The 18,814-nt window shown below is 38.2% G+C and overlaps 1 protein-coding gene across 1 annotated transcript in view; it reads right to left on the bottom strand.

Moving 5' to 3' along the window:
* LOC127414484 (1-phosphatidylinositol 4,5-bisphosphate phosphodiesterase eta-2-like) overlaps positions 1-18,814 on the bottom strand; it is a 203,434-nt gene that overhangs the window by 32,482 nt on the left and 152,138 nt on the right. The window contains exons 7-10 of the mRNA XM_051652527.1: positions 16,946-17,039; positions 13,537-13,740; positions 12,866-12,986; positions 2,937-3,108 (exon numbers count right to left, since the gene is read on the bottom strand). Of these exons, the coding sequence (XP_051508487.1) occupies positions 2,937-3,108; positions 12,866-12,986; positions 13,537-13,740; positions 16,946-17,039 (591 nt within the window). The remainder of the gene's footprint in view (positions 1-2,936; positions 3,109-12,865; positions 12,987-13,536; positions 13,741-16,945; positions 17,040-18,814) is intronic.

Genomic DNA, 18,814 nt, shown 5'->3' with positions numbered 1-18,814 from the left:
TTTAATGAAAATATGTGCCCTAAATATTTTTATTATGTAGTAACAGTTTTATAAAAGCAAGAAGGCACTCAAGTTCATGCTATATTGTGAATATAATCACTCTGCTGCGCATCATGCCTAACAACGGCCTTTAGCTGTGACAATATCACAATATACATCACATTACTTAAATGTATTACTTAATTGTTGCACGCTCACAGTGCGGACAGCTTTGTTGATAATATGTGAGCCTTCTAGTTGAGTCACATTACTCGTGTGCAGTGTAGATACGGTTTAATACATCAGTATTGGGTTTGATGTTGTATTAACAATCCATTGGTAATAAAGCAATCTGTATATCTGGGCTCACTGTTGCCACATGCACGAAGATCCACAGCCTGTGCAGAGCAATTTGTCAATACCACCGGCTGGCCCAGTTTGCAGTTCAGGATTTACTCTCTATTGGGAATGTCAGTCTGCCTTCCAATTATAGCGCCAACTCGCTTATTTGCAGAGCTGCTCCATCTACTACCCAGTTTTCAACCCTCACACTTTATTAAAAGCACAGGAGAGGGGCTGCACTACAGCAAACACATCTCAAGTCATTAACATACTCCTCTGCTGTTGCTTTAAAAGCATCTCTGATGGAAAAAAGACAAGGAACTGCACAAAATAAAGAGAAACACAAAACAAAGCAAAATACTCTTATATCTGAATCTGCTATTTTTGTAATACAGTTTTAAGAAAAGTACGTGAACCCTTTGGAGTTAGCTGGTTTTCTGCATTAACTGACCTTAAAATGTGATCTTACGTTCATCAAAGTAACAAGTACAATCAAACAAAATGTGCTTAAGCTAACACAAACAAACAATTATAATCTTTCATGTCATTATTGAACACATTCCATTAAACCTTCACAGTGCTGTGGAAAAAGTAAGTGAACCCTTGGATTTAATTCCCTGGAGAATTCCCCAGTCTGAGTTTGGCGATGGGGGTATGTGGCGAGCAGGGTGGGGCCGAGCGGCATCTGGGCAGAGCGAGGCCGGGAAGATAAGTGGTGAAAGAGTTCCACCTGTGTGCCACACCGGTCTTGTGTTCCAGTGAGGGGCGGCAAGAGTATTTAAGGAGAGGAGACAGCGGCAGATGGAGAGAGAGAGAGAGAGACGCATGAAGCTTTGTGTGTGTGTTCAGTGTGTCTGCGGGGAAGCAGCACGTGAAGTTGTTTTATGTTATGTTTAAGAGATAAAAGTCTATGTGTTTGTCAAGCCAGTCCCAGCTTACTCCTTTTTTTGGTGGTCGGCAGTGAATCCTCCATCCCCTGGTGGACGGCAGTGGCTCCTCCACTTCCCAGAGGACAGCAGTGGTGAGGACTCCACGACAGCACATCCTTCCTTCTGCCCCGGTTCAGCACCAGTGTAACAATTCAAGGATGGGAAAGGAGGAAGCTGGGACTGGCTTGACAAACATGTAGACATTTATTTCTTAAACATAACATAAAATAACTTCACGTGCTGCTTCCCCGCAAACATGCCAAACACACACACACAGCTTCATGCATCTCTCTCTCCATCTGCCGCTGTCTCCTCTCCTTAAATACTCCCGCCACCCCTCACTGGAACGTGAGACCGGTGTGGCACATAGGTGGAACTCATTTACCCCTTATCTTCCCGCCCTCGCTCTGCGCAGATGCCACTCGGCCCCGCCCTGCTCGCCATACTGGTCAATCCTTCATTGGCAGCAATAACATCGACCAAGCATGTACCCTTTGAATCATCTTGGCTGGACGGCCACTTCTAGGGAGAGTAGCCACAGTACTAAATCGTCTCCATTTATAGACAATTTGTTTAGCTGTGGACAGATGAATATCTAAGCTCTTCAAGATAACTTTGTAACCCTTTCCAGCTTTATAGCATGGTTCACATCAGCAGATTCTTCTTGTGAATAGCAAACTCAAAATGTTTGAGTGCTTTTTATAAGTCAAAGTAGCTCTAACCCACACCTCCAATCTCGTTTCATTAATTGGATGACAGGTTTGCCAACTCCTGACTCAAATTAGCTTTTGTTGACGTCATTAGCCTAGGGGTTCACATACTTTTCCCAACCTACACTGTGAATGTTTGAATGATGTTTTCAACATGTACAAGAACAATACAATAATTTGTGTGTTATTAAAACATATTGTATTTGTTCATTATTTTAACTTAGATGTAGATCAAATCAGATTTTAAGACAAATTTATATATAAATGCAGGTAATTCCAAAGAGTTATTTTTGGGCTGCTCTCACTGTTACCATCAGGCAGGCGGTATCACAGCATCAGGACCCGCACCAGCCGACTTCATGACAGCTTCTTTCCCCAAGCAATCAGACTTCTGAACTCTTGATCTCTCACGATCAATATACATCAGCACTGCACTTTATTAATCTTATTATCTCACACTGGACTGTCATAAATTATATTCTCTCTTAACAACACACTGGCAACTGACTATCAACCGACAGTTATTTTTTACATACTTTTTTTTGCCACTGTATATAAAATAATTTTGCACCAATTATAATTTAATACAGGGTTCCTAAACGTTTTTTTTTTTCAGCTGAACCCCAATTGCATAAACTATATACTTGAGATTTTAAATAGTGTTAACCTTATGATAACTAATTAATTTTATCAAATTCAATCTTTGAATGTTCATCTGAGTGCAAAAAACAATATATATATATATTTCTATGATTATCTTTCTCATTCCTATTATATTAACTTGTTACATTGTTTAACAGTAGTTTGACAACTCAACATTTTAAGTTTATTTTAATTTCACATTATTATTAAAAACAGCATAGTGTAGGAATTGTGACTGTCAAATAAAGTCATTTAAGTTGACTTATAACATGTGTATCTGAATGAAATCTGACCATTTATTATCCGAAATGAACATTTGCATTTGGACGGTCACCTTTATGAGAATTTTGCCTTTCAGGGCCTCGGGTGAAGGCAGAAGTCCAGACTCGTCTGTGGGGATGGAGGACACGTCCAGTTTATCACCCAACACTTCAGTCAGATACTGAGCCATCTTCTTCTGTTGTGGGACACTGCAGTGATTCTCGATGGACAGAATCACTGGATACCTAAGAAAACATAGCGCATAAATGCACTTTAACATCTGTGATGATAGTGAGGTTAAAGCACTTACTACAGAGAAATGGAAAGACTAATACTGCATGTTGTTCAAAACCCATATGACTTTCTTCTGTTTGAAACAAAAGGAGATGTTAGGCAGAATGTATGCCTCAGTCATCATTCACTTGCGTACAATGAAAATGAATGGTGACTGAAGCTGTCAGTCCCATAGATATCTATATGTAGATACCGCATTCGGCTAGTCTGGATATGTCAACCACGCCACAATATTAGAACGGTCAACAAGGAGACCTGTTTGTATGCAAGTCAATAGAAGAGATGCATCAGAGTGCTTCATAAACAGTTTTTGTGTGGAAACAGTTCATCAGATACTAAATTGTCTGCTTGTATGCTAATCTTCAATATATTTGCCATGATATATTCATTTGTAGAGAACTCTATTTGGAGTTTGTTATGAAACAACTGCTGTAGAAGAGAAGTCGCTGGAATTTAGCAGGATTTATTTATAGCAATAACTATTGTAAAACACTAAAAGTGTTTTTTTCTAAAACACTTTTCTGCTCAACAAATTTAAAATAATGTCTCTATTTCTTTCTTGTTCATTGTTACACACAAGTCATACACTCAGCCCCTCACAATTCACCTTCAGAATGAATCATTACAGGGCCATATTTCATACAGTGGCCTGGAATACTCGATTCTGATTGAGGTAATTGCTCAGTAGTGCCATCTCACAGAGCAATAACAGGCCGCTCATCCGGGTCCTTGCGAACCATCTCTCTTGCTTCTTTGATCACTTTGTGATCTCTTCAAGTAAGGTAATACAATATTTTCAACTCAAATCAATGTTTCATGTCCAGTTATTTGTTTATTTGGCAAGTAGTCTTGTAATAGGCTGAATAATGAGGAGTAAGACTGGTTTCTTTTCGCAAAAAGAAACCAGCAACGGAACTCTGACGCAACCGGAAGTTGATTTCATCTGTTCAGTTATTTATTTCTTATCAAATTACATAATTTCAATGCAAATCAATATTTTATGTCCATGTATTTATTTATTTGGTTAGTAGCTGTGCAAAAGGGTTACAGAAATAAGCATAACCCTATAATGTACTTAAAAGTAATTAAATTAATTGAAAGTCAGTAACTGTAATCTGATTACAAGAATTTAAAATGTAATGCACTACACTATATTTTTGATTAGATTACAGAAAATAATTACTTTGCAGTTGGATTACACCCAACACTGTTTATAATATACAGTATATGGATACAACTTAGTGTTTGATTGGTACTATATGATTTAGTAAAAAAACAAACATATGATTTTAATAAATAAATATATTATGGATGTTTTTGGAGCTAGCTTTATGTATGGATATGACCTATCCATAATGTTGTGTTTATGATCACTTATCCCACTGATGTCATTAGAAACTCAAAGCTTTAGGCAGTGTACAGATGATCAGCATTATTTATAAGAGTGTATTACCAATACTTTGTTTAACAACAGGGGTTCTTAAACTTTCTTGGCTCAGGACCCAAACTTTGATAGACAGTACTTGCATATTTCTGCTTATCTTCACCGCTACAGTACATCAATTCTGAACTATTTTCCTGACTAACTTTTCGTCTTGTTCTGACAGAATTTTCGGGGCTTTCTCTCGACCTGCAGGTGCCGTGTGAGGAGATGTCATCTTATTAAGTGCAACTCAAAACTTTGAACTTGCCCACATAACGCTTTGTTGGCGCTCCTCACTCTTTCTTATTGTAACAGTTTAAGGATGGGCAAGGAGGAGGCGGGATCCGGCTGACCAGTCAACATAAATTTTAATGGTATAAATGAACTTAAAACAACATAGAACATAAAACATAAGATGAACACACATGCAGCGTGGCCGCATGAGTCTTTCTCTCTCTCTCTCTCTCTCTCTCGAACTGGCGCCTCCAGCTTCAGTTTATCTCTCTCTCCCTCTGATCAGCTGATTCAGTGCTGGCTGTGCACCATCACTGCCCGGCCACCCCCTCCTCGTTGTCACACTCCTCCCCCACCCCATTCAGGCTAGGGTGCCACCGGACTGACTTACTCCCCTCCATCTCTAGAGGGCAGATGCTGCCCTTCCGGCCATTCCGTCAGCTGGTGGTCACCCCGCCTCCTGTGAACCTGGGGGAGAGACGAGGGGAGGCATGGGGAGAGGGAAAGGGCGAGCAGAGACACACAGGGAGAGAGAGAGGAGAGAGAGGGAAGTACTTGCTTGGCGGCTCCTGGACGCACTGTCGCCCGGTCCTCAACCACTCCTCTACTCTGGTGGACGCCAGCTCGCTCCTTCCCCGGTGGACGGCAGCGAGTCCTCCGGCCCCTGGCGGATGGAACCGCCCCCTCCCCCCTTCTTCGGCAGACCGCAGCAGTTCCTCCGGCTGCTCCACTGGCACATGACAGTAAAAGTTTAAGGACGGGCAAAGAGGAGGTAGGAACTGGCTGACCATTCAATGTAAAGTTTAATGGTATAAATGAACTTAAAACAACATAGAACATAAAACATTAGACGAACACACATGCAGCACGGCCGTGTGCGTCTCTCTCTCTCTCGAACTGGCGCCTCTGGCTCCCCTTTATCTCGCTCTCTCGCGGATCAGATGATCAGCACCAGCCTTCACGGCCCGGCCACTCCCTCCTCCTCGTCACACTGATACTTTGTCATCTTTCTGTTTGGCGAGTGTACACAGTTACAGCGGTGTGTGTGATGTGAAGTGACCTGTTGGCCGCATCTCCTCCGCACCTAACTGCGCCTCCGCCTTGCTTGATATCGTGGTGAGAGACCGAGTCTATCAAATGATATTGTGGAAAACAGCCGAAAAACAGTCACGGCCAGCGCAACAGCGTGAAAGTGTGCACTGAACAGACAGCATTTGCTCTTAACAATTTCAGTTACTTTAACTTAGGAAGAAATACTTACATGTACATCAAAATACATCGTGACCCAACATGTATGGCTATGCGACCCATAGTTTAAGAAATGTTGATCTACAAGATTGTCTGAAGTTTATGGCAAAACAAATCTTTGTGTTAATTGGCTGGAAAATACTCCAGACTGTTGCAGGCCACATCTGTCAAGTTTATGGATGACTCTTGACCTTTCCAATATGGTGGACACAGGACAGCTGCTAATGAGACATCTGCTAAATCTCAATCAAATAAAATCCCTTTATTGTCACTCAACCATATACACAAGGGCAACAGTGGGTGAAAGTCTTGGGTGCAGTTCCGAGCAACATAGCAGTCATGACAGTGATGAGACATATACCAATTTTCAATAAACATCAGATTTACACAACACAATTTACATATCTAAAATACACATAATTACACACAACACAATATATAAATAATAATATACAATATACAGTATATAATACACAATATAGAATATGCATACACAAAATATAGAATACACAGTATACGATAAAAATAGTATATATAAAATATACAGTAGGTTGTATATGCTGTATTGACATTCAGGCTGTCGGTTGATAGTCAGCTGCTAGTGTGTTGTTAAGAGAGAATATCATTTATGACAGTCCAGTGTAAGATTAATAAAGTGCAGTGCTGATGTATATTGATCGTGAGAGATCAAGAGTTCAAAAGTCTGATTGCTTGGGGGAAGAAGCTGTCATGAAGTCGGCTGGTGCGGGTCCTGATGCTGCGATACCGCCTGCGTGATGGTAGCAGTGAGAGCAGCCCATGGTTCAGGTGGCTGGAGTCTCTGATGATCCTCCGAGCTTTTTTCACACACCGCCTGGTATATATGTCCTGGAGGGAGGGAAGCTCACCTCCCATGATGTGTCTGGCAGTTCGCACTACCCTTTGCAGGGCTTTGCGGTTGTGGGCGGTGCTGTTGCCGTACCAGGCAGTGTTGCAGCCAGTCAGTATGCTCTCTACAGTGCTGGTGTAGAACCGTGTGAGGATGTGGTGGTTCATTCCAAACTTTCTCAGCCATCTCAGGAAGAAGAGGCACTGATGAGCCTTCTTCACAACGGCCTCAGTGTGGACGGACCATGTGAGTTCCCCAGTGATGTGGACACCCAGGAACTTGAAGCTGCTGACTCTCTCCACTGGTGCTCCATTGATGGTGATGGGACTGTGTTCTCTGTCTTTTCTCCTGAAGTCCACAACAAGCTCCTTGGTCTTGCTGATGTTGAGGGAGAGGTTTTGCTCCTGACACCAGCGTGTCAGAGTGTGCACCTCCTCTCTGTAGGCTGTTTCATCATTGTCAGTGATCAGACCTACCACCGTTGTATTGTCAGCAAACATAATGATGGCATTGGAGCTATGTGTTGCCACGCAGTCATGTGCGTACAGGGAATACAGGAGTGGGCTGAGAACACAGCCATGCAGGGCTCCAGTGTTGAGGGTCAGTGATGAGGAGATGTTGCTGCCCATTCTAACCACCTGGCGTCTGCTTGACAGGAAGTCCAGGATCCAGCTGCACAGCGAGCTGTTTAAGCCCAGAGCCTGGAGTTTCTCATCAAGCTTGGAGGGCACTATGGTGTTGAATGCTGAGCTGTAGTCTACAAAAAGCATTCTCATATATGTGTTCCTTTTTTCCAGGTGGGAGAGAGCAGTGTGTAGTGTAGATGCAATGGCATCATCAGTGGAGCTGTTGTTGCGGTAAGCAAACTGCAGTGGGTCCAGTGAGGTAGGTAGCACAGAGCAGATGTAATCTCTGTGTTTGTCTATCGTAGACAATAAGGCAGACAACATCCAAGACAAAAAACATAAGAATTGTAGACAAAACAAACAAAAACTGCAACATTGGGTCAGAGCTCGCAACGCAGCAGCCATACTCGGCGCCGTCTTGCATAACAATCTCCTTTTGAGTTCCGAGGATGCAAGAAAGTCATATGGGTTTGGAACAACATGAGGGAGATTAAATAATGACAGAATTTTCCTTTTTGGGTGAACTGTCCCTTTAAACCACAATTTCTACCTTACCTAACCCTTAAAAACAATTTTGTTTGTAACCTATACAAATGATGTATTTGTAACCTGTAGATTTTTGTAGCTGATAAACTGTATAACTGACTGATTTCCAACAAAGTTTCACATCTCGTATCAGTCCGCACCCTCTTTATTTCACACACATGAAAAATCTTTTCAGCTCAAATCAATATTTCATGGCCATTTATATAGAAAAGTGGGATAATGTCCAGTCAGCTGTTACTGTTGCAAAATAAACCCAGATAGTGTGGTGAGGATCCTGGAATGTACTGGATAATGACCTGCTAATTGTGAATTATGCCTTACAGTATATACTCTAATGTTCACAACGCACAGCTTCCTCCTTAGCCCAACGAGACTTGTGGCTCATTCAGACATATTCACGTTATGACGTCACAGCTCTGACTGGGTAAAAATAACTGATTTTCCAATAAATCACTATCTTCATTTCAACGATCCTTATATCAATTATTAAAATCCCAAGATCAATCTTTTACTTGTAGTTTAAAGTATACTTCAGTTTTGGTAGTGTTGATTATTACTGTAATGTATCTGTTTAATAAACAGCAATTGAACTGCAAAGTTTGGGCCATGTTCTTAAGTTTTAAAATTTATATTTTCATAATGTACCAAGTTTGAAGGTTCCATGTATTTGTTTCATATGTAAGCAAACTGGGAAATCTGTATCAGTGCTCAGCCCTAGTCACAGCAATGAGCTTATTAACATATGACCATCCACAGTTACACATCAACGCCTCCTCCAGTCAATTCACATGAAAGGGGTTAGCCAATTGTAACAGAGGTCATATACATATAGAAGTCTTAAAGGTACAGCAACAAACAGTATTCTGAATAAAGCAGACATGAATGAACTGCACACTGCACTCTTGTCTCTACATCTTATGAGGCCAAAAACTATTTTCAGTAGTGAACAGAGAGGAAATATTACATGAACATATAGACCTGGATACTGTTGACAGTCAGATGTTTGCTGTACTGTCTTACTGTCATTGCAGTTTATACTTAAATTAGAGTTAAAATGACAAGCCAAATAGTCACATATCACGTCTGACATACGAGTAATGTTGAGAGACACATCTAAAAATAGCTTTTCACTGACTGCGACCTCAGGAACCCCGACAGCGGGCGGCTTAATTGGATTATCACCTTTAGCAACAGCAACACCAGGAAATCTTAGAGAGGGAGGAAGTCAAGTAGAAACACGCACGATCATGTTCACACGGTGTCTGGACCTCTCGCCAGCATGTCGTGAGAACAGGACACTAACAAAACTTCAACACTGCTATTCTGGCCTGGCATTGAGCGCCATTCACTGCCTGTCAGGAAAGTAAGTCTTGAGGATAAAACTTCAGTTTGAGAGTGCAACTGTCAAATTCAAACAACTAAATCCAGAAAATGGGCATAAACGTACAGTGCCAAATATTGCACTACCATAGTACATCATTTACGATTCTGGCAAAAGCCCATGAAATCCAACACTAGGTGATGTTGATATAAAATTTATAGTGGCTTATACCAAAGAATATTTAAACCGAAACAGAGCACTTGTATTAAAATAAATGGAAGAAATTGGAACACCCAGTATGGCAGATATAGAAAACTAGAAAAAAAAAGAAAGAAAGAAAAAAAGGAATGTGTTAGCAGCTTGGTTATCCCAGATGTAGTATAGTAATTTGTTCACAAAGTAATTGCTCAAAATATAACATTAAATAAGTGTTATTATTCTGTAACATTTATAATGTACACCAGTGATGTGCACAGACCTTAGCAGGGACAGGGGCGGAAGGATAAAAAAGGCCACATATTTCTTTTCTTTTCTTTTTTCTTTTTTTTAATGAGTAGTAATTATAATAATTAACTAATTTCTTTGCTTTTTGAGTATTTAACCATTTTCTTGTATATACAGTATATACTGTACATATTTTTTTTTCCATTTTTCCTTTATCACAAATAATATTGTATTCTGTTATATTTCTCACAAAAAGCACCATGTTAATACACTTGTTTATTTATTTATTTTCATACATGGTCTGTGATAACCACATGTTTATGACATGTGTCATAGTAAAACCATGGTATTTTTAAAGTACCTTGGAGTACCATGACAGTATCATGAAATATGAACATGATCAGTCATTCAGTACCTTGGCATTACCCTGGTAACATGGTGTACGGTTTGAAGGCGCTATAAGAAAGTGCGAGCGCGAGGCGATCGACTGTGTTCCGCAAATGCTACAGGGTCCTTATGCTTGTGCCCCTGCTGCCCCCGTTCTGTGCACGTCAGTGATGTACACAAAGACATTTTCTTTTTTTTATATTAAATTAAATCCATTTAAAATAATAATTAAAACATTTAATTATTTTATTTAATTTTATTTCATAACTTATTCTTAATTTAAATTGTTACATGTAAATTTGTAAAAAAAAAAAATATTAAATACAATTTAATATTAATTAAATAACAAACTATTATTTTGTAACTTATTTCTAATTTACTCATTTATAATTTTAATTTAATAATGAAATTATATAACTTTACAATACTAAATACTGCCAGTTTATCAGACATGTAGATATAATAATAATAATAAACTTTAAAAGTAGCTTCTCAAGGCACTTTACATAGTGAAAACAAAAATAAACAAATACAAAACATGAAGATGAAACACAATAAAACATGCATAAAAGAATACAAAACATAAACATATATGAAATGTATAAACATGCATATCAAATATACAACTAATAATAAATCAGAAAACAAAACTAGATAAATTGAGTGATAAAAGATATCACTGAAATACAATAAATGTCCTGAGATACCTCATCAGTATATATATAAATTCTAGAGCAAATAGTTTTCCTAAAAATGTATGTCAACATATGTGGACAGTGGGACTAAGTTGTGAAATTTTAAGTAATACCAAGCTATAGAAAGTCAGATTTTTTCATCAAATAGTTTATTATGTGTCCAGGAGTGTTGATTATTCATGTTTTTGAGACGTTATAGACATTACAGCTGATTTTCTATTAAGCTGAATAAATATTTCTGATTAAAAGTAATGTCCAGCATCATCCAATCACTGCCAACAATGTTAAAATAACATTATACATTATAAATTCTGAATCTATGTACTGATTATTATTGTCCCATGTCTGTCAAAAATGTTGAGTGGTCCAAACATCATCTGCAGCCTGAAACTGAACTTTTGGTCTGATTTTAGGAGTGAATGCTCTTAGCTGTATAGAGAGCTATAGGATGCTCCCTTGCTCCCTTGCTCCATATTTAGTGAATGGCTTAACCTTCAGTGTGCTGTCTGTCTGCACTGGTCTCAAAACAGTTAGAAATACACCTTATTTTCATCGTAACTCCAAATAAAGCCTCTGAAAACAACATTTTTCAGCTTTTGCATGAATACATTTATTATCAATGTGAAAATGCACAATAAATATATAGGAATGCATTTACTAATGTTAATGAATAGAACCGTATTGTACAGTGAAAAAAAAATAAAAAAGAATAACAAAATTTATATAAAAATTAAGCGAATTGACCCACAGATGTGTTAATTTTGAAAATTAACATGTTTTTTTTTTCAACTTTTGAGGGAATGCAGTCCTAATTTCCATATATGTGGACTTCACTTTTATTAGCGTTCTGATGCGTGAAAAATGAATGGATTTTTTAAAGCGGCATATCAAACAAAACTAGAGACGCTAGTCTTTACAAACAAGGTTTTTTCCAGTGGCACTTATGCTGGCGCTGCGCCCGTAGTAGCGCTTCCTGGAAATCAACACATGACGCGGTAAGCCAGATGTTTAACCCTTAAATGACAGTGTAGAGTCTTGTGAACAGTATTCAGCTGGTTTTAATTTCATTTAAATTATGTTTTACATATAGCAAAGCCAAAATACAATGTCCACACATGTGGATGCAGGGTCACACGAGGTTAATGCACTTTTCCTCCATCAGCTTCACCTTGAATTAACTATATCCAAATGAATACACAAAAAGTTGATTTTGGATGTTTCCAGAAGGCTTTGATCAACTTTTAAATTTGAAAAGTTTTTTAGATTTAGAGTATGCTGCTAAAAAAGACGAAAACGAGTAAACAGTAGGATCATTTTTTTTAAATGTATTTATTTACGAGTTTCAACGTGCAGATCATTATCATCATCAACACTGTGCGTTGTTGATTATAGTGAGTGCTGTGCTCGTGGAAGCAGCGGTGGGTGGCAGTGCAGGCTGTGCAGCAATCTGAGAGTACACGGTGAAATCCCACAAAGCTGTCCGAGCGGTTTGGTTCACTTTCACCTGTTTATACACTTGTGTAAACACCTAAAACCTTGGAATATTCCATTACAGCCTGATCTGAGGGGGAAGGGGGTTGCTTGCATTGATGGTGCTGAAAATAACAGCGGTTTCTATCATATTGGTGTTGTAACAGTGACATTTAAATTTTCAGCACGATTTATTTAGCATTAATGATAATAAAAAAATCATATTGTATGTATTTTTAGGGGGCCTCTGGCTGCTGGTGGCCCTTGGTGGTTGCCTACCTTTGCCTAGTGCTAAGTCTGCCCCTGCGCTTCGGGGTGTATATTGTTAAAAGATCAGACAAACACTGAAGAGACAGATATACAGATATACAGTATATCAGTCGATCACTTCTATCTAATAACCCTCAATTAATATCGATTAATAACAAACATCAGTAGTCTCTTACTGGTTTTTGATGAATGCATATTTGTTGATGGTCTCAATGACATCTTTAAAGAGGATTTTGGAGGTCAGTGTGTAGCCATGATGTACGATTGGTTCTCCATCCTGTCCATCCCAGCAGTCCACTAAAGGATGATACAAAAGAATAAAAGGGGTTGTTTGACTTTATTTTCTTATCTTTATCAATATCTAAATAGTGTTGCTAACCTTTAAACTGCTGTGTGTAATTTTCTTGATACTTTTAGTCGCAGTTTTACTATTCAGAGTCAGCTGTGAGCCAGTTTGAAAACATGTTTCGTTATTTTTGGAATTCTGTTTGGTGATACCAGTGGAATAGCAATAACACTATTGCTTTAAGAATTAAAATGTAATGAAAATTATAACTTAAGATAAATATAAGAGAAAAACATACTGCTGAGTTCATTTCAATTTAAAAAAAGGTATAAAGATTATTTTATTAATTTCCATCTGTCTAATATTCTACCTACCATTCATCGTTAATAACTAAAGCTGCAGCTTCTTATCCATTTTACCACTTAATTATGTACTTCTAAAGAAAATTAAAACATATATAAATATTGCACATAGCTTTAATTCTCATTTGGATCACAGAATATATAAATCAAAATGCAGTGATTGGTTTGTTTAGAAGCACTACAGAAAGGGCGCTCTCACCTTCCACACATCTACAGCCGGCCTGCAGAACCCAGGCGTACATATCCACCCGTGACTGAGACATGAGCTGGTCACCCATCAAGTACGTGTTGTGTGAGGAAGCGATGTAGTAGCTGCTTAGGGGTTGAGTCATATCTTGATTCACCTCATAGTGCTCAGGGTTGAAGATATCCCCTGCAGGACTGCGCATGTAAGTTGTAAAACCTGTGATGTACAGTGAGAGCATGAGCTCATTGTGAATTCCTGTCACAAATGCATATACAATAGAGTGGGGTCCAAAAGTCTAAGGCTACTGGTGTAAATGCTTATATTTTTCATTTTCTCATTTAATATTACATTTACAAATTATATTTTCAGCATAACAATTTGAGTGGAAAGTTGAACGTGAATTTCAATATTTGGTATGTCCCCTTTTTGCTTTAATGACAGCATACATTCGAGTTGGCATTGACAAAACCTGATGATCATGTTTTCCAGCATGATTTGAGAATGTTCCAAAGAGCATCGTGTGTGCCTCAATGGAAGCAAAGTAAATACAAAGGTTTTACAGGAAAATTCTTAATTCAGTAAAAGTTAAGCTCATTCGACAGCATTTGTGGCATAATGTTGATTACCACAAAAATGAATTTCATCCCTAATTTAAAAAAAAATCTGGTTTACAGTGAAGCACTTCCAATGGAAGTGAATGGGGTCAATCCGTTAAAACACTAAAATGTTAAAATACTCACCGTTTCAAAAGTATAGCCACAAGTTAAATAATATGCGTGTTAACCACATGATCGCACGGGAAGTCGGCATGTTGTTTCCGAAAGTTCCAGTACCCTAGGATCAGCCACATTATGCGGACTCACTGACAAGCGCCCATCAGACATTTTTGCCTCGGTTCACGTGTGTTTACCTCCCCCTGTGGTACAACCGGAAGTGTGTTGCGTAAGCAGCATGGGGGACCAGAGTTCGCATCCCACATTGAAACCAGGAATTAATTGCATTCGCATAATCATTGACAAGCACGATTCAGAGGTTTCGGATTCCCCCCCCCCCCCCCAACATTAAATGTTTACTCCACTGATGTTTGGGTTGGGCAGTACAGTTTTTAAAATATCCATTCCTCTTCATCTTTTGTATTATATCTTGTACAATTGAAAATAACTCTCTTTTGGAGCCCCTCCGTGGACATTTTAACCGGAAAATGGAGCTCAAACGTGCCTATACGAGAAGGGTCTGTCTGCGTCCTGGCCACTACAAGGCACATCCCCTTCAAATAACTGGTGTAAAGCTGAGGTCTTGCAACATTTGGATCATCTTCATACACTGTGCTTGTTGCATTTTTTTGGAGTGCCGCAGCAACCCTACAACTACACCTATCATTACCCCTAAACCTAACCAAATCCCTACCCCTATATCTACTCCTAGCCACAATTAAATTAAATACAATTTTGCAAAAAAATAAAAAAACAGTTTGTAAAATTATAAAAAATACCACAACTTAAACATTCTATAGAACACAATCATTCCGCTAGGTGGCGACAGTGAGGAGAAATGCGAAGTAAATGAAGAGGAGAAGAAACTATGCTAAGCTAACTAAGCTAATAGGCTGGAGAAAACAGAACAGAGAAATATTTATCTCTGCTTTAATAATATGATATATGACATAATATTTAAAAGTTATTATTTGTCATATTTACATAGAATCATACAGAATTTGCATAAGAGTTTAAAAGTTCTTTCAGCCAATAGAATCGCTTTGTGATCCAATGGGGATGTTACTTGGAGTGGTCATGTCATGTAGTGAGTGTTCCTTGTCATCTTGCATGAAGCAGATAGAGTCTGAGTTCAAAATTGCATACTACCCATACTACTCGTACTACTTCTGCCATATCTGTCTATGGTAGAAATAGTAAGAGTAGTATGGTAGTGTGCAGTTCCAAGCTCAGCCAGATACACTTGGCCTATACGCCCAACAACACTTACCTCTTTGACCCCTGGGGGCAGTGTTTCGAATTTCAGTCGAAGATAAGTCAACCTTGTGATTCCCATTTCAATGTGAGATCAGTTTGTGTTATGGGATAAAATCGCTTACTAACCTTTACTGTGTAAATTTATATCCAACTTCACAACTTTTCCATGACTACGTAACACTGTAAACCCTAAAAACCTAAATTGACCATAAAAGGACACTTTAAACAACTTTATTGCTCATATAATTCATGAGTTTTAACAGAAGAATTAATGTAAGAGTTTTTATAAAATTATAAGCTTCACATTTCTGTCTTTAAACCCTCCAAAAATTGGCCCCATTCACTTCCATTGTAAGTGCTAAAAAGCTTGAGTCTACAATAATCCCAGACTTTCAATGTGATCTCAGACTTTTGGACCCCACTGTATATTCTGCTTGAGCTGGTTATCTTCCTCTCGGATACAAGATGGGAAAATAATGCCATATACACTCACTGAGAACTTTATGAAGAACACCTGTACACCTACTTATTCATGCGATTTCTAATCAGTCAATAGTGTGGCAGCAATGGATTCAACGGAAAATGGCCAGACTGGTTCGAGCTGACAGAAAGGCTACGGTAACTCAGATAACCGCTCTGTACAATTGTAGTGAGCAGAATAGCATCTCAGAATGCACAACATGTCAACCCTTGAGGCGAATGAGTTACAACAGCTGAAGACCACATCGGGCACTTTCCTAGGACCATAGGGTTCCTAATAAATTGCTCAGTGTGTGTAGTCTTGAAAATAACAAAACAACCTACAGATCTAACAAACTACAACAACAAATCAATTAGTAGCTTAGACTAAATTACAATGTGGTTACAATGAGATGAATCTCTTTAGACCTCTTTAATATTTTAATTGTTTCTCCTAGAGAGCAGTGGGACGAAATGTAGTGCAAATGGAGTCTTTTGCTTCACAGTTTTTTCTCCTGAGAAAGGAATCCTAGTAATCTCACATGTATCTCCTCTCGAGTTTTGGTAGAGATCTTTACAATGTCTGAAACTGTGCTCAGATTTGCCAAGATATTAAAGTTTCCAATCAAAAGAGATTTCAATATGAACTCAAATATTTCTGATTAAATCCTTTTAACACCTAATTATCAAAAGACTTTTAGGAGAAACTCCATTACTCGAACTATGCTATTCACATTTATTTGATCTATTATTATTTTTCCTAAGGAATTTATTGAGAAGCATCACAGACAAAGTTGATACTTCAATGAATGTCTAATATCCGAGCTATGCTATCCAAAAATAATTTTATTACTAAACTTTTACTGTATATTGTCAAATTTGTGTCTATTTTTATATCTACTAAGGCTATTTGAGGAGAAACAGGATAACTGAGAACTCTTCTAAACTCTGGAAAAGCAACCTTTGAAAAAATAAAATTAAAAGGTTTATACCATCAATGCCCAGAACGCCCTGTGTCTGGTTTTCAGGACAAGGCTCAAACTTGGACACAACTTCGAGGCAGTGCTCTTTTGTCACGTTGGTCATCTGAAATAGAAACAAACACAAAGAGAGATGGGTGATCAAACAAATGCACATTAAAAATCTGGTTACACATATTAACATATTCATTCTGTATGTAATTAAACATATTACATACAAAATGTGTAATAAATAACACTATTGGGAGCAATCCTCACACAAGACTAGCCCATATTTGCTCTGGAATCCGATTGTTAAAGCTGACAGCTGGCGCTTAAATGGACTGATTAGTCAATCAGATTCCCATCCATGCCAATCAGTGTCACATCTCTCCTCCAGCTATTGTAATGTGGGCCGGGGTGGGGGAGGGTGCTGCCAGCTGTGGTTACTGTATAACAGTAAACTGTGCAGTACTTCAACACAATTGTTGATGGTCAGCTGCCAGTAAACACTTAAAAAGAGGTACATTTACTTGAGAATAAAAACTACATAAAATATTAAGATGTTTATCTTATTAATATGTTTTTTCTTATTATTATTTTAAGTATGCACTTTACTAAATATTGTTGTATTTTTGCAAAAATGAACCAAACTCTTGCATCATTTTGTTTCAGAAGAAAATGTACCTTATTTTAAGAATGGTTTTATTGGAAAACAAGACAAAAAATATTGATTAACCCTCCTATCGCGTTCGGGTCATTTTTGACCCGGTAGAGGTAAATCATAATTTTTAAATATCACATCATTTTTCGTATGGGAACCAAACTTTGTGACTTTGTCAAGACTTCTAAAATGAACATAACAAAAAAAAAAAAAAAAAAAAAAAAATCTGATTTTTGGAATTTTTTAAAGAGATACAACCACTCTTATAAAGTTTTTGCACATTTAAGAATTCTATTTTTCTTAAAAATACTTTAACTTACATTTAGCATCTTTCCCATACTCTCACACACACATTTTTAGTCCCAAAATGGGACTGCATCTTGTTTACAAACATGCACACACACACACACACACACATACAGTCTCACGCACACACAGAACTGACAAAACAGATGTAACAAACATAACAAATAAATAAACTATATCAAAGGAAGAACTGCCTAAAGGGAGGTGTGGCAAGAGTAAAAGTACAAGCATACATGGTCTGAATAAAGGCTGAATGAAGAAAAGTCCACATTTTACTCTGCCACACTCTACAGACTGATCTGATAATGAACCAACTTGCAGCATAATCACAAATTAACATTCAGCACTTAATGCAATAAACATTCTACAGTTAGTTCAGTTAATAAAAATAACATGCATACAAGTACAGATGTTGTGTAGTTGTGTTGTATAGTTGTTTTGATGTTGTTTGGTTGGAAAAAAAATATTTGGTTGCGTAGCTTTTGACTGCTGAGTTGTTTTTCAGCAGTAATGAGTAATTAAAGGTGCTGTAAGCGATTTCAGCCATTCTCCTTCCACGAGACTGAGCCGTTGGATTAGCCACGCCGACTCTTTCCAAAACCCCGAACTCCAAAGATACCAAAATGAGCTTTAAGGATAGCAGAAACAGTTGTTTAAAATAACAGCAGCCTTCAACTATTATGAGCAACATGGCATACAAATGCATAATGCCTCAATAATTTGCTGCAACTACAATACTATGAGAACGTGCAAAATGATTGACAGGCAGAAAGCGTCACTGACTGCGGATCACGGACACATTTTTGTATGCTGTTTACAGAGTCTAGAGCTGTCACAGAGACTGGTGAGATGTCTAAGGACACTTATTTCATTAATATCTTTCCGGGAGTAGGAACATTTTTTGCATACCTTTCCATGAAACAATCGCTTAC

Source organism: Myxocyprinus asiaticus, chromosome 24 (assembly GCF_019703515.2).
Source record: "Myxocyprinus asiaticus isolate MX2 ecotype Aquarium Trade chromosome 24, UBuf_Myxa_2, whole genome shotgun sequence".
Classification (NCBI taxonomy): Eukaryota; Metazoa; Chordata; class Actinopteri; order Cypriniformes; family Catostomidae; genus Myxocyprinus; species Myxocyprinus asiaticus.
This window is presented reverse-complemented; position numbering and strand designations above follow the sequence as displayed.